The 23,119-nt window shown below is 46.6% G+C and overlaps 1 protein-coding gene across 1 annotated transcript in view; it reads right to left on the bottom strand.

The window, feature by feature from the left end:
* Positions 1 to 12,401: 12,401 nt before the first annotated feature.
* Positions 12,402 to 23,119, bottom strand: part of LOC119964719 (testicular spindle-associated protein SHCBP1L-like) — a 222,588-nt gene continuing 211,870 nt past the window's right edge. The window contains 3 exon segments of the mRNA XM_038794613.1: positions 12,402 to 13,277; positions 22,482 to 22,516; positions 22,519 to 22,603. Coding sequence (XP_038650541.1) covers positions 13,032 to 13,277; positions 22,482 to 22,516; positions 22,519 to 22,603 — 366 coding nt within the window. The 3' untranslated portion in view covers positions 12,402 to 13,031.

Here is a 23,119-nt window from a genome sequence, read left to right as displayed (position 1 = left end):
ATGGAAGGAATATTATATGCACTAATTTGAACCAAAGGTTTAGTCTAGCTGCACCGTGGCCATTCCTCGGCTTACCTTCTGAAACAATTTGTCCGATAATACATCTCATTGCAGTTTGTGGGATCATGCAATGTGCACTTTTGCTGCTGTATTTCTTTATCAAATATTTAATTGGCTGTGAGGCATTTTGGAACATCCAGAGGTCATGAAAGATGTTACAAAACATGAAGTGAACTGTCGAGACTGAATTGGACCAGTGATGGGTGCTTGAGGTCAAATTCTAAAAGACCTTTTGAGTATGGAGAAATACGAAATGAATACTTTGCATTCTATTCATCAATGAAACAAATGTTTGGAATGTGTATTAAGAATTTCAGTTTCATAAATTAGCAGCAGCAAGTTAAATCGTGGATGGCCCAATATTTGGATAGTTTTAACAAGGCACTTTCTACATCTAAGTATTTCCAATTGGCCAAGAGCAAATGTCTCCGGAGTTTCTATTGCAACCTTTTTTAAAAATTCATTTATGGGATGTGGGGTGTCGCTGGTTTGGCCAGTATTTATTGCCCTTCCCTAGTTGCTCTTCAGAAGGTGGTGAGTTGCCTTTTTGAGCTGCTGCAGTTCCTGAGTTGTAGGTACACACAGTGCTGTTCGGGAGGGAATTGCAGGAAATTGCCCCAGCGACAGTGAAGGGATGTCAGTATATTTCCAAGTCAGGGTGGTGAATCTCTAGGTGGTGGGGTTGACAGGTACCTGCTGCTCTTGTCCTCTTGTCGTGGGTTTGGAAGGTGCTGTCTTAAGAACCGTGGAGATTATTGCAGTGCATCTTGTAGATGTTACACACGGATACCACTGTTTGCTGGTGGTGAAGAGTTTGCATGTTTGTGGAATGGGGAGCAATCAAGTGGGCTGCTTTGACCTGGATGCTGCAGCTTGAGTAGTGTTGAAGCTACACTCATCCAGGCAAGTGGAGACTATTCCGTTACACTTGTGCCTTGTAGATGGTGGACAGGCTTTGGGGGTCAGGAGGTAAGTTATTCGCCGTAGGATTCCTAGTCTTTGATCTGCCCTGGTAGCCACTGTATTAATATGGCTGGTCCAGTTCAGTTTCTGATTAATGGTAACCCCCAGGATGTTGATTGTGGGGGAATTCAGCGGTGGTAATGCAAGGGGTGATGGTTAGATCCTCTCTAGTAGGAGATGATCATTGCCTGGCATTTGTGTGGTGCGAATGTAATTTGCCACTTGTCAGCCCAAGCCTGGATATTGCCAGGTCTTGTTGTATTTGGACATGGACTGCTTCATTATCTGAAGAGTCGTGAATGTTGCTGAACATTATGCATTCATCCACAAAAATCCCCCCTTCTGACCTAATGATGGAAGGGAGGCTATTGATGAAGCAGCTGAAGATGGCTGGGCATATGACACTACCCTGAGGAACTCCTGCAGTGATGTCCTGGAGCTGAGAGGATTGACCTTGCACATCTTGCCCCTCGCACCTGAAACCTGTGTCCCCTGACAATTGACTCTTGCACCCTGGGAAAAAGCCTTTGACTATCCACTCTGTCCATGCCCCTTATAATTTTGTAGACATCTATCAAGTCGCCCCTCAATCTCCGTCATTCTCGTGAGAACAAACCAAATTTATCCAACCTCTCCTCATAGCTAATGACCTCCATACCAGGCAACATCTTGTTAAACTTCTTCTGCATCCTCTCTAAAGCCTCCACATCCTTTTGGTAGTGTCTGCCGACCAGAATTGAACACTATAATCCAAGTGTGGCCGAACTAAGGTTCAATACAGCAAGGAGTCGATTGTCAATTTTTATACTCAATGCCCCGGCCAATGAAGACATGCATGCCATATGTCTTCTTGACTATTTCACCACCTGCGTTTCCACTTTCAGTGACCTGTGGACCTGTACACCCAGATTCCTCTGCCTGTCTATACTCTTTAGGGTTGTGCCATTTACTGTATATTTCCCACCTGTATTAGACTTTCCAAAATGCCTTACCTCACATTTGTCCAGATTAAACTCCATCTGCCATCTCTCTGCCCAATTCTCCAACCGATCTATATCCTGCTGTATCCTCTTGATGCTCATTGCTATCTGCAATTCCACCAAGCATTATGTTGTCCGAAAACTTAATAATCAGACCAGTTACATTTTCCTCCAAATCATTTAGATATAATACAAACAGCCACGGTCCCAGCACTGATCCGTGTAGAGCACCACTAATCCCAGCCCTCCATTCAAAAAAGCACCCTTCCACACATTGTCTTCTGTGACCAAGACATAGTTCTTTATCCGTCTTGTATCTTGACAGCTCATAATATTGCCCCCCCCCCGCAGCACAGTGGTTAGCATGGCTGCCTCACGGTGCCACGGTCCCAGGTTCGCTCTCGGCTCTGGGTCACTGTGGAGTTTGCACATTCTCCCCGTGTTTGCATGGGTTTTGCCCCCACAACCCAAAGCTGTGCAGGCTAGGTGGATTGGCCACACTAAATTGCACCCTTAATTGGAAAAAATGAATTGGCCACTCTAAATTTATTTTTTAAAAATAATCTTTCCCGTTTGACTTCACCTTCTGTACCAGTCTGTCTTGTAAAAGGCCTTGCTGAAGTCCATGTAGACACCATTCACTGCCCCACTTTCATCAATCACTTCCTCGAAAAACTCGATCAAGTTAACCCGACCTCTCCTTCACAAAACTACTCTGCCTCTCGCTAATACATTCACTTGTTTCCAAATGGGAGTAAATCCTATCTCGAAGAACCCCTCCAATAATTTCCTTACCACTGATGTAAGACTCACCGGCCTGTAATTTCCTGGATTATCGTTGCCACCCTTCTTAAACAAAGGAACAACATTCGCTATTCTCCAGTCCTCTGGGACCTCACTTGTAGCCAGTGAAGACATGAAGATTTCTGTCAAGGCTCCAGCAATCTCCTCCCTTGCCTTCCTCAGTATAATGGGTAGATCGCATCAGGCCCTGGGGACTCAGCTACCGTAATATTTTTCAAGATGCCCAACACCTTTTTGATCTTGATGTGACCCAGACTATCTATGCATCCTTCCCCAGACTTTAAAAAAATATATTTTTATTCGCCTCCTTTTTCACATTTTCTCCCAAATTTACACTCACCAACAATAATCAGTAACAAATATGTCAATCCCAATAGCAATGACCCCATCCTCCCACCAACCCCAAACATTACCCCGCATGTTTACATAAACAAATGACAAAAAGGAATCCAGGATTACCCATAGTCACTCTTAATACACATAGATTCCCTCCCACCCAACTAATGTTCGATGTTATCCAGTTCTTTAAAGTGCATAATGAATAATGCCCATGACTTGTAGAACCCCTCCGTCCTTCCCCCTCAGTTCAAACCTTCTCAAGGGTCAAGTATTCCAACAGATCCCCCCCACCAGGCCAGGGCACAGGGTGGAGAGGCTGCTCTCCATCCCAGCAGGATCCGCCTTCGGGCAATCAACGAGGCGAAGGCTACGATATGTGTCTCCGTACCCGTTTCCAACCCTGGCTGGACCCTTCCCCAGACTTGCCATCCACCAAGTCCTCTTTGGTGAATACTGATGCTCATTTAGTACATTGCCCGTTTTCTCTGGCTCCACACGTTGATTCCCTCCCGTCTTTGAGTGGGCCAACCCTTCCTTGGCTACTCTCTTGCTCTTTATATATGTATAAAAATCTTCGGATTGTTCCTGACCCCTTTTAGACCTCCTCCTTGCTTAAGTTCCTTCCCGCTTGCCTTATATTCCTCATTAGCTTTGTCTGTTTCCAACTCCTAGCTCTTACAAATGCTTCCTTTTACTTTTCGATGAGGCTCATAATATCCCTCATTGTCCAAAGTTCCCGAAACTTGCCATACTTGGTCTTCTTCCTCACAGGAACATGCCAGTCCTGAATTCCTATCAGCTGACATTTGAAAGCCTCCCACATGCCAGATGTTGATTTACCCTGAAACATCCACCCCAAATATAGATTTTTCAGCTCCTGCCTAATATTGTTATAATTAGCCTTCCCCAATTTAGCACCTTCACCCGAGGACTTTTTTTTTGAAAAACATTTTATCGAGCCATTTCTATATATACATCAAACACGGCCATAAAAAAGCAAGCAAACAGGAATACAAATAACCAAATCAAATGTCTAACATCCCGCCTCCTGCTCCCCAGCACCCCGCCTCCCCTCTTCTCCCCCCTCCCCCCCCCCCCACACCACCCCGCCCGCTGATAACTTAACTATTTTCAAAGAAGTAGATGAGCGGCTGGCATCTCCGAGCAAATCCCTCCACAGACCATCTCAAGGTGAACTTTATTTTCTCCAGCCTGAGGAACTGCTAGATCCCTCACCCAAAACCCGGTTTTGGGGTCCCGGTTCCCGCCATTCCAATAAGATTGGTTTCCAGGGAGACCATGGCCAAGACATCTGCATTTCTCGTACCCTGGACACCCGGGTCTTCTGACACTCCAAAGATTGCCCCTTCACCCCCAAACCTCTGACATAACGTTGCCGAACCCCTACCAAAATTCCCGAAGTGCGAGGCCCATCCATGCACCGCCCATACCTATCGCCCAACCCTTCAATAAACCTGCTTATCCTAGCCACAGTCATATGTGCCCTGTGAACCACTTTAAGTTGTATAAGGCTGAGCCGAGCACACAACAAGGATGCATTTACCCTCCCACAGCCAGCCTCCACCTCCCTCCCTAACTCTTCCTCCCACTTATGCTATACTATCCCTATCGGGGCTCTCTCCCAATCCATTAGCTCTTTATAGATTTCCAACACTCTGCCCTCACCCACCCATTTAAAAAAATAAATAAAATTTAGAGTACCCAATTATTTTTTCCAATTAAGGGGCAATTTAGCGTGGCCAAACCACCTATCCTGCACATCTTTTGGGTTGTGGGGGTGAAACCCACGCAGACACGGAGAGAATGTGCAAACTCCTTCAAACCCGGGTCCTCAGCGCCGTAGTCAGCAATGTACCCACCCATTTTTGACACCACCTTGTCCTGCTGTCCCGAGGAAAGGACGGTACCTGTTTTCGTAAAAAATCCCTCGGCTGCAAATACCGGAACCCATTCCCGGCGGGCAACTCAAATTCCTCCACCAACCCCTCCAAGCTCAAAGCTGTCCCACACAAATAGATCCCTAAACCTCTCAATCCTTACCTGTTGCCACCCCCGAAACCCCCCATCCAGACCCGACCCTCCCCCCCCCTCCCCCACAGAGAAAACGTACGAGTCCAACAGATCGGAGCCCAAACAGAGACTCCCTCCAGCCTTGGGTGCTGCCGCCATAGTCCCCACACCCTCAGGGCTGCCACCACTACCGGTCTTGTGGAGTACCTGGCTGGCGAGAAAGGTAGAGGCATCACCAACAGTGCCCCTAAACACAAGTCCTTACAAGAGGCTGCCTCCATCCGCTCCCATACCGACCCCTCCAACACTACCCACTTCCTGACTATATTCGCCGCCCAGTAATAATTATTCATGTTTGGGAGAGGCCCCCCCCCCCCGGTCCCGCACTCTACCACCCTCCAGCAGCACCTTCACCCGCGTGACTACTTGGCCAAGCAAACCGATATCTGTGCATTCACCCTCCTAAAAAACAATGCCTTTGGAGTGAAGATTGGGGGATTCTGGAACACAAATAAGAACCTCGGGAGAACCTTCATCCTCACCGATTTAACTCGTCCTGCCAACGACAGCGAGAGCACATCCCACCTCTTAAAATCCCCCTTCACCTGTTCCACAAACCGAGCCAAATTCAGCTTATGCAGCTGCTCCCACCCCCCGCCACCTGAATGCCCAAATTCCGAAAGATTGCCCCCAGTATTCTAAACAGCAACTCCCACAACCTCCTCTCCTGCCCCCTCGCTTGGATCGGAAAAACCTCCCTCTTCCCCATATTCAATTTGTACCCTGAAAACCGGCGAAATTCTTCAAATATGCCTAAAATCCCCCCGATAACTTCCAAAGAGTTTGATATTAGAGCAGTAAATCGTCCAGGTACAATGCAGGCCTCATGCTCCCTGCCCGCCCCCCCCCCCCCCCCCCCCCCCCAAAAACCCGGTGCAACCTGATATACTCTGAACTCACCTGGTTCGTTCTCACACTTGCTGTCGCCGTCCGGTATAACAGTCGGACCCAATCCACAAACCCCTAGCCCAATCGAAAACTGCCCCAACACCTCCCACAAATAGTCCCACTCCACCCGGTCGAAGGTCTTCTCTGCATCCATGGCGACCACCGTCCCTCCGGAGGCAACATTACAACATTTAACAACCTCCTGATGTCAGCTGACAGATGCCTCCCCTTAACAAACCCTGTCTGGTCCTCCCCTATCACCCTGGCACACAACCCTCAATCATTGAGGGATCTTGGTTAGAAACTAAGCTTCCACATTTAATAAAATTGGCCAGTAAGATCCACTCAGCTCTAGATCCTTATCCCTCTTTAAAATGAAGGACAGCGGGGCATGCGATAACATGGTGGGGAGCACCCCCTGCTCCCTCGCATCATTGAATGCTTTTACCAGCAGGGGCCCAATGTCTCCCGAAAACTATTTGGAAAATTCCACTGGAAACCTCTCTGGACCCGGGGTCTTCCCCACCTGTACCGCCCCCATAACCTCCAACACTTTCACCAGCCCAATGGGGGCTCCCAGTTCCTCCACCAGTTCCTCCTCCACCCAGGGGAACTCCAACCCATCCATAAAATGCCTCACTCCCTCCACCCCGGCCGGGGTTCCAACTCATACAGTCTCTTATAAAAGTCCCCGAACACCCCATTCACCGCCACTGGGTCTAAGACCGTATTCCCCCTCCTATCCTTCACCTTTCCAATCTCCCTCGTCGCCTCCTGCTTCCTCAATTGATATGCTAACATCCTACTCGCCTTTTCCCCATATTCCTAGACCGTCCCCCCCCAAGCCCTCAACTGCCCCACTGCCTTACGCGTGGATATCAGTCCAAATTCCACCTGAAGCTGCTGTTGCTCCCTCAAAAACACCGCCTCTGAGACCTCCAAAAACCACCTGTCCACCTTCAGAATCTCATCCACTAACCTCGCCATCACCGCCCACTCAGTCTTGTCTCTATGCGCCGGTATTGAAATAAACTACCCCCACCCCCGCCTCACCACTGCCTTCAATGCATCCCATAGCATAGCGGCCTTCACCCGTGTCATTCAGATCCCACATATACCTGAATGGCAACCCTCACCCACTCACAAACCTCCTCATCTGCCAACAGCCCCACATCCAACCTGCAGTGTGGGCGTGACTCTCCCGACCCCCCCCCCACCTGCCACGATCCACCAGCAAGTCCACCCAATGAGGTGTTAATTCTTATTAATTCTTGATTAATGAGGGGATCAGGGGTTATGGGAAGAAGGCAGGAGAATGCCTGCGGGGCACCATCAACAACAGTCTGTACTGGTCCACTCACTGATGCAACAGTCAAGAAAGTCCAACACGTCTCTACTTCTGACGAAAGCTAAAGAAATTTGGCATGTCTGCATCGACTCTCTCAAACCTCTACAGATATGCGATACAGAGCATCCTATCCGGCTGCATCACAGTGTGGTCTGGCAACCAAGATCGCAAGAAACTGCAGAGGGTGGTGAACTCAGCCCAATGCATCACACAAGCTTGCCACCCCACATTGATTCTGTATACACCTCTCGCAGCCTCAGGCAGGCAGACAGCATTATCAGAGACCCCCACCCACCCACCCACCCACCCAGGCATTGCTTTCTTTCATAAGAAGATGAGAACTAGGAGCAGGAGTAGGCCATCTGGCCCCTCGAGCCTGCTCCGCCATTCAATTAGATCATGGCTGATCTTTTATGGACTCAGCTCCACTTTCCGGCCCGAACACCATAACCCTTAATCCCTTTATCCTTCAAAATTTATTCTTTCAGACCCTTCCATCAGGCAGAAGGTACAGAAATCTGAAGACTCGCACATCCATACATAGGAACAGCTTTTTCCCCACAGCTACAAGACTCCTCAACGACTCCCCCTCGGACTGATCTGATCCCTGTAAGAACACTATTCACGACGCCCTATGCTGCTCTTGCTCATGTATTTGCTTTCTTTGGCCCCTTGTTCCGCACTGTAACCAATCTCTGTTTTGTCAATGCACCCTGTTGATTATTCTTGTGTCTACTATGTACGTACTGTGTACATTCCTCGGCCCAGAAAAATACTTTTCACTGTACTTGGTACATGTGACAATAAATCAAATCAATCAAGAATGTGGATGAGAAAATATCAGCCATGATTGAATTGCGGAGCAGACTCAATGGGCCAAGTGGCCAATTTCTGCTTCTATGACTTATGGCATGTGGTCCGAAACCACAAACGGCGAGTACTTTGAACTGACCACCCCCACCAACAATGCTCTGTCCAACAAAAAATAGTCGATCTGGGTGTACACCGGGTGTACACCCTATGTACATAGGAGTAAAATGAAAATTCCTTCGCCCTCCCAAACGTCCATGGGTCCAGTCCTCCCATACGCTCCATAAACCCTTTCAATTCCCTCGCCACCGGCAATACCCTCCCCAACCTCGGACCCGACCGATTCAATTTCGGCTCAAGAACCGTGTTCAAGAAGTCCACCAACTGCTCCATGGACCACTAGATGGAGGGCTGGTCCCTTATCCTCTACCATCTTCCCCTGTGTCGCAGGAAAGGTTTCTTTCTCCGGCAGTTCCTTTTGCCAAAAACCACTTCTGGGCCACGAATCAATCCACCGGATGGAGGAATAAAATCTTCCTCCACCACTTCTGCACTTTTTCCATCAAACCAACCATCCGCCCATTAATCGGGGAAAAGGCCCAAAAACACCGCCACAAGCGGGAGCTGCCAAATATCATAGAGTCGCAGATGTTTACAGCATGGAAACAGGCCCTTCGGCCCAGCTTGTTCATGCCACCAGTTTCTATCACTAAGCTAGCCCCACTTGCCCACATTTGGCCCATATCCTTCTATATCCACCCTGCCCATGTAACCGTCTAACTTCTTTAAAGGAAAAAAACTGTACCCCGCCTCTATCACTGCCTCTGGCAGCTCGTTCCAGATACTCACCACCCTCTGTGTGAAACAATTTCCCCTCTGGTCTCTTTTGTATCTCTCTCTCACCTTAAACCTATGCCCTCTAGTTCTAGACTCCTCTACCTTTGGGAAAAGATGTTGACTATCTACCTTCTCTATGCTCCTCATTGTTTTATAGACCACTATAAGATCACCCCTAAGCCTCCTATGCTCCAGGGAAAAAGTCCCAGTCTATCCAGCCTCTCCTTATAATTCAGACCATCACATCCTGGTAGCATCCTCGTAAATCTCTTCTGCTCTTTCTAGTTTAACAATATCCTTTCTATAATAAGGTGACCAGAACTGAACACAGTATTCCATGTGTGATCTTAACAATGTTTTGTACAACTTCAACAAGATGTCCCAACTCCTGTATTCAATATTCTGACCAATAAAAACTAGCATGATTTTATTGTTAGGTTAATAAGATCCTATTAACCTAGGATGAATGCCATCTTCACCGACCTGTCCACCTGCGACTCCACCTTCAAGGAGCTATGAACCCGTTCCCTTAGATCTCTTTGTTCTGTAACTCTCCCTAACTCCCTACCATTAACTGAGTAGGTCTTGGCCTGATTTGATCTACCAAAATGCATCAACTCAAATTTATCTAAATTAAACTCCATCTGCCATTCATTGGCCCAATTGGTCAAGATTCTGTTGGAATCTTGTATAACCTTCTTCACGATCCACTATGCCACCAATCTTGGTGTCATCTGCAAACTTACTAACCATGCCTCCTACATTCTCATCCAAATCATTAATATATATAACAAATAACAGTAGACCCAGTACGTTCCCTGAGGCACACCGCTGGTCACAGGCCTCCAGCTTGAAAAACAACCCTCCACAACTACCCTTTGGCTTTGGTCACCAAGCCAATTTTGTACCCAATTGGCTACCTCACCCTGGATTCTGTGAGATTTAACCTTTTGCAACAACCTACCATGGGGTACCCTGTCAAAGGCCTTGCTAAAGTCCATATAGACAACGTCGACTGCACTGCCCTCATCTACAAAGAACAAAGAAAAGTACAGCACAGGAACAGGCCCTTCGGCCCTCTAAGCCTGTGCCGACCATGTTGCCCGTCTAAACTAAAATCTTCTACACTTCCGGGGTCTGTATCCCTCTATTCCCATCCTATTCATGTATTTGTCAAGATGCCTCTTAAATGTCACTATCGTCCCTGCTTCCACCACCTCCTCCGGCAGCGAGTTCCAGGCACCCACTACCCTCTGTGTACAAAACTTGCCTCGCACATCTCCTCTAAACCTTGCCCCTCGCACCTTAAACCTATGCCCCTGAGTAATTGGCTCCTCTACCCTGGGAAAAAGTCTGGCTATCTGCTCTGTTTATGCCCCTCATCTCTGCACCAGCCATGGCGGAAGTCCACAGCAGCCGGTGCGGAGGGAAAGAGTCCCCCCACGGCACCGGCCTGCACGCGGATCGGTGGGCCCCAATCGCGGGCCAGGCACCCAGGGGCCATATCCGCTGCGCCTCCCGAGGACCCCGGAAGCCACCCACAGATCCTGCCGGTAAGTACCAGACCGGCAGGACCAGCCTAAAATGGGCGGCCGCTCGGCCCATCGCGGGTCAGAGAATTGCCTGGTGGGGGGGGGGGGGGGGGGGGGGGGGGGGGGGGGGCGCAGCCCCGCCGATTCTCCAGCCCGGCGGGGGGGGGGGGGGGGGGGGGGGGGGGTCGGAGAATCCCGCCCCTCAGTCCCCTTTTTGCCCTCCTGATTTCTCTCTTATAGAAGCAATGAACCCAAAAGTGCCAGTAGTATGTGTGAAATAACAGTTAAAAATTATCATTCATAGAATTCGTACAGTGCAGGAGGCATTCAGCACATTGAGTCTGCACTGATCCTCCGAAACAGCACCCTGGCTCGGTCCAGTCCCTTTCCCTATCACCATTATCCCATCTAACCTGAACACCAAGGAGCAATTTAACATGGCCAATCTTTGGTCTGTGGGAGGAAATTGGAGCACCTCCATGCAGACACAGGGAGAATGTGCAAACTCCACACAATTACCAAAGGCCGGAATTGAACTTGGGTCCCATAAGGGTAATGCTGTGAGGCAGCAGTGCTAACCACTGTACCACCCTCATAACCTCATATGTTGAAAAAAAGTAATATCAGCGCAAACCAATAAGTATCAATCATCCAGACCCTTAAAGAATCAATAATAAAACCCACAAATTCTTGAAATCACTTAACCGGTTTAAATTGATAAAGAGATGAGAGTCTAAGTTGTCACTCAAGCAAAGTTTTCTCTGGGGCACAAGTGTTTGAACAAGCTTAATGGATGTCTGAGCTCTCAGCCATGCCTTGGGAGGTTTGGAATCTACGCTGAAGTGGACCTTTTAAACAACCTACCTCTGCACCCACCCACCCCAAGGAAGTTTCCGCCTTTGTGAGCACTTTCTCCCAAGGCATGCGGGCCGAGCCCGGAATTTTCCCGACTCCTGTTACCCCTCTTGGAGTTGAAAGTCCAGGCCGTAGTTTCTGTTGTGCAATTTAGAGTTATATCAAGTTTCTTACCTTGTTTCAGCTTGAGCAAGAGAATAATGAACAACCCAAAAGGTGGAAGATGGAAGTATACCATTCTGCTAAAGTATCACCTTTGAGAATGAAGTGCCTGTCTCCCTGAAGCATCTGTACTAATAGTTCCTTAATTTGTGGTTCATTCATCTAGGTTTCTGACTGGCCATGATTCCACCATATTAGCCTTTACCAAAAGAAGGAGAAGAGGAGAAATGTCATGGTCCCAAAAACTGGGTTGAGGCTTTAGATATGTTATCATAAATTGGTTGCTTCCTTTAAATTCAAGATCTATATCCTTGTAGCTCGACTGGCTATTTTACCTGATGTACCAGTAATGGTGGACCAAAAATGGTCAGTGTTAATTCAAAGATCAGTATATCATTTTGCTGATTGTCAATATTTCCTTGGTTGCCGCATTAAATCTTAAAACTGAAATGTAATCAGATAACTCTAAATCAGTAAGTCTGATTCTGATGCAAATTTATTTTATTTCAAAGTTCAGGGCTTAAAGATTTCAAATCAATCTGCACAAAATTTGCAATTCTGCAGAAGTTTTACACCCACAACATACTTACACTAACTGCTCATAATACTGTGATATATTCATCTGATAGTGAAATCATACATCATTTAATGAAATGCATACATACTGTATTATACCGTTTAATATACAGCAAATACATTATTTCATACGTAGATCACGAGTGCTCTCAGATGTTAGGCTTCAAAGACTTTTATTATATGTTTCAGGGACCCATACAGAATATCAGTTTTGTCTTCTGAGAACTTGGGTTACACCATTTTGGGTAAATTTTCTTAGGACATTAAACTTGCATTCCTTCAAATCAGCTGCAATCCATATAAATATGGCAACTTTCTGACAATTCCATGCCATTTAGTTTGTCACAAACTTACAAAATGTTTAATTTTTCTGCAGGTTATTTAAATACAGAAAATTAACCAAAGTTATGGCAAATTTATGAACTTATAAAGAAAAACCAAGCCCAAGTCTTTAATCAACTTTTAAGTATAGATTCTTATCATTGCTGGTAGCAAAGAGCAAGTTTGAAGCCCAGCTAAAGCACACTTTATGACCACCATTACTGCCCAACATATTGATAGAAAATAGTTGAAACAGTTTACTATACAGATAACTTATAAGCTATTTTTGATTTATTGTTTGAATTTATATCTCAGCTATATCATTTAAACATCAATGTGTTTATTACCGATTTTAAAAAAAAGAAACAAGTATTACTACTAAACAGGTAATTGGAAATGTTTTTGATTCAAGACAAATGTTAAACATAGCATTTCTAACTCCACAATATTCTCACACTAGAGTAATTAACAAACAATGACACCTATTTCTCCCATTGAATTGTTTTCAAACTTATTATTACTCATTTCAAGACTCATATTCTGCATTGCCTTGACAAGATCATCTCTCTTATCACCCCCTGCAGCGCATTCCAGTACCTCCTCCTCTGCTTCACGGCAATGTCTGTCATCAGGCTGGATTATGGTAACACCGTAGCCATTATTGGAATGAACATAATTGTTATGAAGTTTCAGTTTTGGTGGAGGCAGAACCTAAAAAAGGCAGTGTTCATATAATGAAATATCAACCATTACTCAAGAGTCCCTTTAACCCCATCTGTGCCTTGCTCCTGGAATTTAAATAGGAATATATTTTTAATTGGTGCTCCTAGTGAGAACTTTGCATGCTGGAAACACATCTCAAAAACTTGCATTTATATAGCCACCATGCCAAAAAAGGATATATTAGGACAAAGGGCCAAAAGCCTTTTCAAGAAGTAGCAGATATTTAGGAATTCAAGAGCTTGGGGGTGTTGGCAGGAATGGTGGAGTGTTAAAAATTGGAGATCATAAAGACTGGAGGAAGTTACAGAAATAGAGAGGCGATTAGAGAGATGTGTTAAAACTGAGGTGTTGTTAAACCAAGAGCCAAAGCCATTAGGGAAAGGGGTGATGGGTGAAAGGGTCTTGGTGTGAGTTAGACAACAGGTTTGTATGAACTAAAGCTTATGTAAATAACAGAAGAAACAGGAGCAGAAGTAGTACTTTCAGCCCTTTGAGCCTGCTCCACCCCTTCAACAAGAGCCAACTTTCTGCCTCAACTCCACTTTCCCGTTCTATCCCCAAAGCCCTTGATATCCAAAAATCTATTGATCTCTGGCATGAATGTAGACAACGAATGATCACCCACCTTCCTTGGAGCTGAAGAAAATTTTCCTCATTACAGTGCTGTTACCAACAGCCTTATTCTGGGACTATGATGCCTGGTTCTAGACTCCCCAGCCAGGCAAAACATTTGTCAATTTACTGTGACGAATAAGAGATATTTTCATATTTTAAAGTTTGTATTTAGCATTTTGCTGTGATTACAAAGGGAGAGAATCATTGACTTTTGCTGGGGAAATGTAACTTTTTGAAACAAGACATAAGAATCTGGTGTGTTTTTGGATTGCAGGTGATATAGTTCATGGGAGGGGTCAGGTTTGTAAGATGCTTCTGGAATACCAACCTGGACAGACATGGTTCAGTTTGCTCTTAAAGGACTCTCACTAAAAGGCTTTGTACCAATATAAGCAAGTGAAAGCCCTTATTGATTTTAGCCATGAGTGGTAGTCAAGATATATTGGTTTGCTTAATTGGAAAATATATATAGAGAGAGGTAGGGTTAGAAAATAAGTAAAATGTTGTAACTGTTAAATGTAAGTTATTTATTTGTTGATAATGTGTTTAAATCTATGGGCACGATCTTCCGGTCTCGTTACGCTCTCGCTCAAGCGAAATGGGGTTGGTGAATAGCAGGAGGGGCCAAAAATGAGATCCGCGTCAGGCGCCAAACAGTTTGCAATGCAACCGGCCTGCTCCCGTAGGAAAAATTGGGATCTTGCTGTAGCATGGTGAGAAACGAATGATCACCACTTAACATAGATACATATGATAGGAGCAGGAGGAGGCCTTTTGTCCCTTCAAGCCTGCTCCGCCATTCATCACAATCATGGCTGATCATCCAACTCAATAGCCAAATCCTGTTTTCTCTCCATAACCCTTGATCCCATTCGCCTCAAGTGCCATGTCTAGTCGCCTCTTGAATATATTCAATGTCTTAACCTCAACTACTTCCTGTGGTAATGAATTCCACAGTCTCACCACTCTTTGGGTGAAGAAATGTCTCTTCATCTGTCCTAAGCCCCATTTCCATACAATTCACGAGAGCCACCCTTAGCCAACGGCCACCCATCATTCAGTTGGACTCCCCAGCAAGTGCTCATGCACTAAGCACCGATTAGTACTCCTTTTTAATAATGTGAACTTTGTGGAAGGCCTTCTGTAGGGATCTGAGGAGGTGAGTAGCCATCTTTGCTCACAGGCAGAGAGCCCAGGGGACAGTCGGCTGAGGGTGGGGCACCATGGGAGGGTGAGAGTAAGGCGCTGGGGGTGGTTGGGGGGGGGGGGGGGAGGCAACCGCTCACAGCACCACCGTGCTAATCCCTTGATCGTGTGTATCCTTCTGGGGCAACACTTGACCCTGCCCATCTGCCCCAACGACCACCCATAACCCCCACCGACTGTCAAGACCTCTGGCCGTGCAGCTGAAGACTATAGTTTCCCAGAAATTGGCAATCGTTAAGTGAGCACTTCACACAACCCAAGTGGATTCCCGTGGGTGGGCGGGCCATATAGCACGTGGGAGTCATTGCCTCGCATCCCAATTCGACCGCGATGCCTGGAGAGTGTACCTGAACACTGCGGGAGGCAAAACCACACACGCAGCAGTCAATATCCGAACATCCAGGTGATGGGACACAACTCTGGGGGACATGTCCACGGCCAGACGGTGGTGAGTGCCATGGGGAGGGGACCAGCATCTCATCCGGTTGACGTTGTGAGGGGGTGTCTGGGGTCCAGTAAGGGGGGCCCACTGCAGCCAGAAGTGCGTGGGCAGGATGTTCCGGGTGGGGGTGGGGGAGGGGGTGCAGGGATCAGTGGGGGAATGGGGGTCCCAGGATGGAAGCCACTGCTGTTTGTCAGTCTAACCCCTCTCCCAATGCCTACAGATATTGAATGCTATGGCAGGGACTTTGGACAGAGAAGTTGCCCTCGTGGTGCTGGTGCTACGCGATGCAGCCAGACACCAGAGAATGCAGCAGCAGCACCTACAGCATCCCAGTGGTGGAGTCCTGTGACGGCCCAGGTTGTACAGACACCACTGGTCATTCGAACAGAATGGAGATGGTGCGACACCTGTGCCATGTCCTCGCGGACTTGGCACTACGTGGCGGAGAAGGCCGCCCGCTCTCGGTGGCCGTCAAGGTCACTGCAGCTCTGAATGTTTATGCCAAGGAATCATTCCAGGGTTCAAGCAAAGACCTGTGTGGTATCTCATAGGTCACAGATGCATCCGGCAGGTCACAAATGCCCTGTATGCCCAGGCGGAAGACTACACAGTCTTTGACATGAACCTGGTTCAGCAAGATGCCCTGGCAGCAAGTTTCTCTGCCATCGCCAAGATGCCCCAGGTCCAGGGGGTAATAGATGCCACGCATGTCGCCCTGCGCTCACCGGGCCATTGGGGGGGGGGGGGGGGGGGGGTCCCTATGGTAACAGAAAGGGGTTCCACTTCCTCAACATACAGCTTCTGTGCAACCATCAGATGAAGATATTGCACGTGTGTATACTTCCTGGGGAGTGTGCACAACAGCTACATCCTGGGGCAGTTGGTTATCCCTGCCCTCTTTGAGGAGCACTCCAGGATGGTGGCTAGCTCTTGGGGGATAAGGGGTATCCGCTGAGGACCTGGCTAATGATGTCAGTACGGAGGCTGGAGACCGAAGCGGAGACCCGGTACAATAAGGCCCATTCAGTCACCCGGGCTGTCACTGAGCGGTGCTTTGGACTCCTCAAGATGCGGTTCCGATGCCTCGACCGCTCTGATGGGGCTTGCAGCACATCGCCTGGAGGGTCACCCGCTTTGTTGTAGTCTGCTGTGTCCTCCACAACCTCGCAGAGCAATGGGGCGACGAGTTGGAGGTTGGTAACGACAAACATGTGGCCATCTCCAAAGAGGAGGAGGAGAAGGGGGTCGAGGAGGAGGAGGAGGTGCCAGACCAACAGGGATTGGAGGTCGAGGCCCGCTCGCTACCACGCTCAGAATTCTTCTGAGAAAACCATAAAAGTTGTCCACAGGTCAGTGTTAGATTCCTGTGGTGCAGTAACATTTCCTCACAATTTTCCAAAGTTGGATTCTCGCCCAGAATACCATACAAACTGGGGTGCTGATCCGGACCCATAACATTACCCTATAAACTTTCAATCATATCACCTCTCATTTTTAAATTAAAATGGGAGAGAATTGGAATAATAAATTTAAGAGGTAAAAAAGGCATGGATGAGATAGGTAGAGCTAGGTGTTGTCAGAGTACATGTGGAATTGTTTATACATGAGAAATAGGAGAGGGCCTGGAATGAAGTTTAGGGAATCCACAGATAATGGTGCATTGTGGGAAGAGAAACCATTGCAGTTGATTCTCTAGCTACAACAGGCTAGGTGAGAATGGAACCAAACAGAGACAGCCCACTCAACTGAGCAATGGAGGAGAGGAGATGGAGGATAGTGGGATCAACCGTCAATAGTTGCAAATAGATAAGGAAGGAGAAGGAGGGTAGCTTATTGATCGAAATCTAGTTTTCTTATAGGTAATAAAAGTTTAAAGGAAGAAATGATTTAGTGACATTATACTATTAAAAATCATATATTAGCCATGACAGCAGAAAATGCTGAGAGCATGGGAAAAGATCAGATAAGGAAGTCAGTTTGAAAACTGACCATACTCTACAAGGCCACGTTGCAGAATAAACTAATTGTTATCATTACTGGGCAAAGATCCCACTTCTAGAAAACATGGTGGGAAACCGGTGGTTTGATCGCACCATGTAGAAACATATAGAAATTCTCCCATGCCACATTATCTCTTAAAATGTGATAGACAGACATTTTGGTCGAATTAGATGAATTATAATTATTTTAACCCAATCACAGTCAGAAAGGGAACAGAACTCAAAGATTATGATTTCCTTATGAGAACCTTTTTTGCTCTCTCCAAAAAATCATCTCTCTCTCTCTGAAATCACCTTTAACCTAACCTATAAAACCTTTTCTTTACATTGCTTTGCAAACTGCTATTTCCTTTCGTTTCATTTTTGTATTGTGCATTTTGATCCGAAGAAATTACCACAAACTGAATTGTATTTTGAATTCAACTCAACCATCTGTATTTGCGATGGACAAACAACTTTCTAGACTCTGTACTTGCATTTAATTGACTTGATCAGTAGACTTTAAAACTGACACAAATAAAGCTGTACTTTACTTCACCCAAGAAGCTCAGTATCGAGTTGTCGATTAATATATAGTGCGGTGACACATAAATATGTTAACAAAGTACAGATCCATCAATTGGCATAGTCGCCAATCGATAGAGGGGAGAATTGACAAAGTCGGATGAACGGAGGAAGAACGGAGTGCCCCGAAGGCAGACCGTGCCCGAGGGGCCCCCAAATAACGGTCCCGCCCGAAGGCAGAATTGCAGATCGGACGTTCGGACGACTGGCCAACAAGACTATGGCCGCGATTCTCCGACCCTGCGCCGGGTCAGTGAATCCTCAGGGAGAGGTGCGAATCCCACCCCGACGCTGACTGCCCTATTCTCCGGTGCTGTTTTTCGGGGGCCAGCAGGATTCCTGCCAAGTTGGTCGGGGGCTGTTGACAGCAGCCCCCCGGCAATTCTCCGGGCCCAGGTGGGCCGAGTTGCCGTAAAGTTTTGCCCAGTCCCGCCGGCGTGAATTACTCACCTCACGCTCAGCGGGATCTGGCAGGTAAAGTGTGCGGGGGCAGTCCTGGAGCAAGTGCAGGGGGATCCGACCCCGGGGGGGGGGCCCCACAGTGGCCTGGCCCATGATTGGGGCCTACTGATCTGCGGGCGGGCTGGTTCCGTGGGGGGCCTTATTTCCTCTGCGCCAGGCCCCTGTAGGGCTCCGTCATATTGCCCGGGGCCCGGCGCAGAGAAGAGAACCCCATGCATGCACGGAAATACGCCGACCGGTCTGTGCATGCGCAGAAATACGCCGGCCGGTCTGCGCATGCGTGGAAATACGCCCGCGCACACAAGGCTCTCTCCAAAAAATCATCTCTCTCCCTCACTCTCTCTGAAGTCATCTTTAATCTAACCTTTGAAACATATTCTTTACTTTGCTTTTCAAAATGCTGTTTCCTTTCGTTTCATTTTTGTATTGTGCATTTTGATCTGAAAAAATTACCACAAACTGAATTGTATTTTGAATTCAACTCAACCATCTGTATTTGCGTTGGACAAACAACTTTCTAGATTCTGTACTCGCATTTAATTGACTTGATCAGTAGACTTTAAAACTGACACAAATAAAGCCATACTTTACTTCACCCAAAAAGCTCAGTTTCAAGTTCTGTCAGTTAATATATAGTGCGGCGACACATAAATATATTAACAAAGTACAGATCCATCACTTACCCCAGTCACAGTCACAAAGGATTAAAAGCAAAATACTGTGGAAGCTTGAATCTGAAACAAGAACAGAAAATTGCTGGAACAACTAGCAGCATCTAGCAGTATCAAATTGCAACAAAGATGTGTAGGTCACGAGACTGAGGAAGCGTTAATGGCAGGAGAAGGTGCTAGTAGTTGCATAAAGGTAAGTGCCGGAATTCTCCGTTCCTGAGACTAAGTGTTGACACCGAGACAGGATTCGCAGGGTTCTATGACAGCAAAACTGGCGCCACACCTGGACCAATTCAACGGCCGTTGAGGAGCTAGCACCGGTGCCCCGTGGCACACAATCGCTTCCAATGAGAAATGATGTGGGATTTGCGATTGACTCTCAGGAGGCTGACAAGTTGCAGCCTCATATACACACTTCACTCCCCACACACATCATCCCAGCCAACAAGATGGCACCGAGGACAGCGCCACCCTGTTTTATGCACATTGTGTTTGGGACCTGCTAGACGCCATGGAGGAGAGACGGGCGATGCTGTACCCTGGCCCAGGAAGGAGGCTGCCAGCCGCCGCCGTTTGCCGTACCTGGACGCAGGTGGCAGAGGCTATAATCGCTGTGAATAACGCCGTCTGACCGGCTAGTAGTGCCGGAAGAAACTGCACAACCTCTTCAAGGTGGCCAGGGTAAGTAGGCAGCACTGTGACCCTAGCACCAACCTCCGTCCCACACACCCCTCCTCCACCTTGACGGCCACCGGGAGTGGGTGACCTCCCCCATTCCTCCGCGATGCCAGGTGCGTCATGATCTGGCAGATATGTCGCACTGTCCCCTTGCTCCAACTGAGGAGTCTGCAAAGGCACGCCTGGTCCGACAGGTCCATAAATCACAGGCGCTGCCGGTACATGCGAGGCCTCATTCGGCGCCTCCCATGCACCTCCTTTTTCTCCTCCAACTCGGCCTGTTAGGCGGCCGGCTCTCCATCCTCAGTGGCTGCCTTCTGTTTCTCTGGGGCCCGCTCCGCTGTTGTAGCTTCCTCCTCCTTGAGCAGCTCCAGCTCCTACAGCCGCAGTGCATCCCCCAAGGCTGCGGTGACAAGGAGGAAGGACACTATTGCTGGTTGAAGTCCAATATTCATTGTCTGCAGGGGGTGAAAGGCTGACATGTTAGCCATGGTGTGTACCCCTGTGTCCAACCAGGTCACTGGGTGACACGATGGCCCTGGTTGGCACTGCGGACTTTGCCCCTGCAGGCCCCCCTCCACTACTCCCCCACCCATCCCTGCTGCCAGGGGTATCGTTGGCTGGCATTGCCCATGTCAGCGATATGCTCTGAGGCCCTCATCCGGTGCCCCCCGAATGGGCTACAGTGGGCATTGCCCTTGGGCGGGCCCTGACGGCAGATGGCAGCCAGTTGGGGGTGGTGGTAAGGAGGGTGGGGTGAAGGCTGAGGTTGTGGAGGTGGTGGCACCCATCCGGCTGGTGTCACTCTGCAGAACCAGGTGCCAAGATGGGTGGTCAGTGGGGTGCACAGCAAGATGGCTGCCTTGCAGGCTGCGGCAATGGCGGTCCATCACTGGACCCGCCAAAGGTATAAAAATATGTTGATGGGAGAATAAAGGGCAGTGCTCAGTGAAAGCAAAACTTAAGAACAAGTGACAGATGGCCCAGTGGATATAAAAAAATGTCACAAAGGATGTCAATTGTGACCTTGGTTAAGGCTGTTCAGTACTCAGGCAGGGACAAAAACCTGATTGAAGACATTCAAACATGAGGTTGCAGCAAAGAATTTGGGAGGCATCAAAAGATTCAAGAACTTGAGAGGAAAGCACTGGGGTTCATTTCTAAAAGCAGAGATGTGTTCAACTTGCATTGCACCTTAGTTAGATCAAACTTGCAGAAAACTACAGTTTGATACCCATATTGTAAAGAGCATGTAGAGATGCTCGTTAAGGGTGAAAAGATGATCTGACAGGATAATACACTTAATACAGAACTGAGAGTTTATACAGAAGGAAGGATTGAACAGGCTGGGGCTCTTTTTTCCAGAAAAGAGAAAGCCAAGAGATGTAAAGGTCTTTAAGAGTATGAAAGGGTTTTATAATAGAGTAGCAATAGAGAAGATGTTTCTGAAATCATAGCACAGGACCATAAATATGAGATGATCATTAATAAATCTGATTGGGAATTTAGGAAAACTTTCCTTGGACAGTGAGTAGAATTTGGAACTTGCTACCACAAAGGAGTAGGTAAGGCAAAAGGTATAGATGTATTTATCTAGCTTCGCTGTAAATTTATGAAGGTGAAAAGAATAGAAAGATATGTTGATGAGCTCATTTAGATCATAGACACCAGCAGATATCAGCTGGGCATACATGACCTCTTTCTATGATTTTCACTATATAGTTAGCTCATGGGAATGAGGAATTAAACATTTTGGTGGAAGATATTTGGAAATTAGGTTGTGGGATGTCCATAAACTTCCTTCAAATTTCTGATATGTTCTTCTGATGGGTGAGATTTAAAATCAGAAAATGAACATTTTTTATACAAATTGCGGATCTACAAATGATCAGGTTATGAAGCTATCCACAACCTAAAGGTCCCAGGTTAGACTCTCACTTTGTGACAAGCCAGTTAAATTTAGTTAGGGCAGTAACTGGGACTCTATGATTGACCTCAGGTCTCTTGAATGGGGAGGAGAAATAAAATCAGGCAGGGTTGCAACTCTTGATTACCATCTTATATTCAATGGAACCACATATGAGGATACGAGCTAAGAACACGGCAGGCTGTGGACAGGATGCCCTCCAAAGTCCACTGGTGCCTGTGGAAAGACTACTCAGCATCAGCTAGCACCATCAGGAGAGGAGGGATACTATGGGAATAATATTCAAGAGAAAAATCTATGATACCATGCTATTGTATCACCTAAGTAAAGTCTACAATCCATTTTAACAATTCGAAAGTAATAATTCACCACCAGCCTTTTGTGAACTATTTAACAAAATCAACAGCCCATGGCAATGAAAAATATCATCTCCAGGTACAGGATTTCTACACTAATTTGTAGATCACACAGTAGAAAATTAATAACAGTAGCTTTAAATGCATTTCAATGGCATATGTTTCAAAGTTCCCATTACTAATGACTTATGTTTCCAACTTCATCAGCTCCCTATATCAAATTACTCTTTAGAAATATTTTTTCTCTGTGAAATTGACCATTACTTACCCTCAGTTTAATTCCTCCCAACATACTTTTAAGACATCAGAACTTTTAATATTGCTGCATTTGTGAATATCATTTCCTTCCAAGCATGCAACACTTCCTGGGTATAGCTCAACTCCTGGTCCCTGTTAATGTTAAGACTGCAAGTTTTACATTGTAACATTACATTTAACTGAAGTACTGCATATTTTTATGAATACCAGAAACTATGGATAATGAAAATACTAGCTATTGAGAAATTTTAATTGGCTTTGAAATGAAATTCGATCGGCTAGCCTATCAAAGCAACCTAGATTCAACAATCATTTGTAGCATTGGAGTATCAAATAAAAAATGGCCACCAGCCTATCCCATGTTGAACCATGTATTGCCATTTGTTGAAAATGTGGAGCATAATATGCATTAAAGTGAATTAATATGAGGAGGTTTAGGATTGGTAGACACATCTGTGGATAGATTTTGCATTTACTATTTAGTATTAGCTTGATGGATTGAGTGCCTGTTATAGAAACTGCTCTATTTGCAATACTAATTTCATAACCAGATAGCAAGTTGAAAAGACATCTTATCAATTTCAATTGTCAAAGAATGTGGTGAAAAATTTAAATCAAATTAGAATGCTAGGTTGGATAGCCAGAGCA

The sequence above is a fragment of the Scyliorhinus canicula genome, chromosome 4 (assembly GCF_902713615.1).
Source record: "Scyliorhinus canicula chromosome 4, sScyCan1.1, whole genome shotgun sequence".
NCBI lineage: Eukaryota > Metazoa > Chordata > Chondrichthyes > Carcharhiniformes > Scyliorhinidae > Scyliorhinus > Scyliorhinus canicula.
This window is presented reverse-complemented; position numbering and strand designations above follow the sequence as displayed.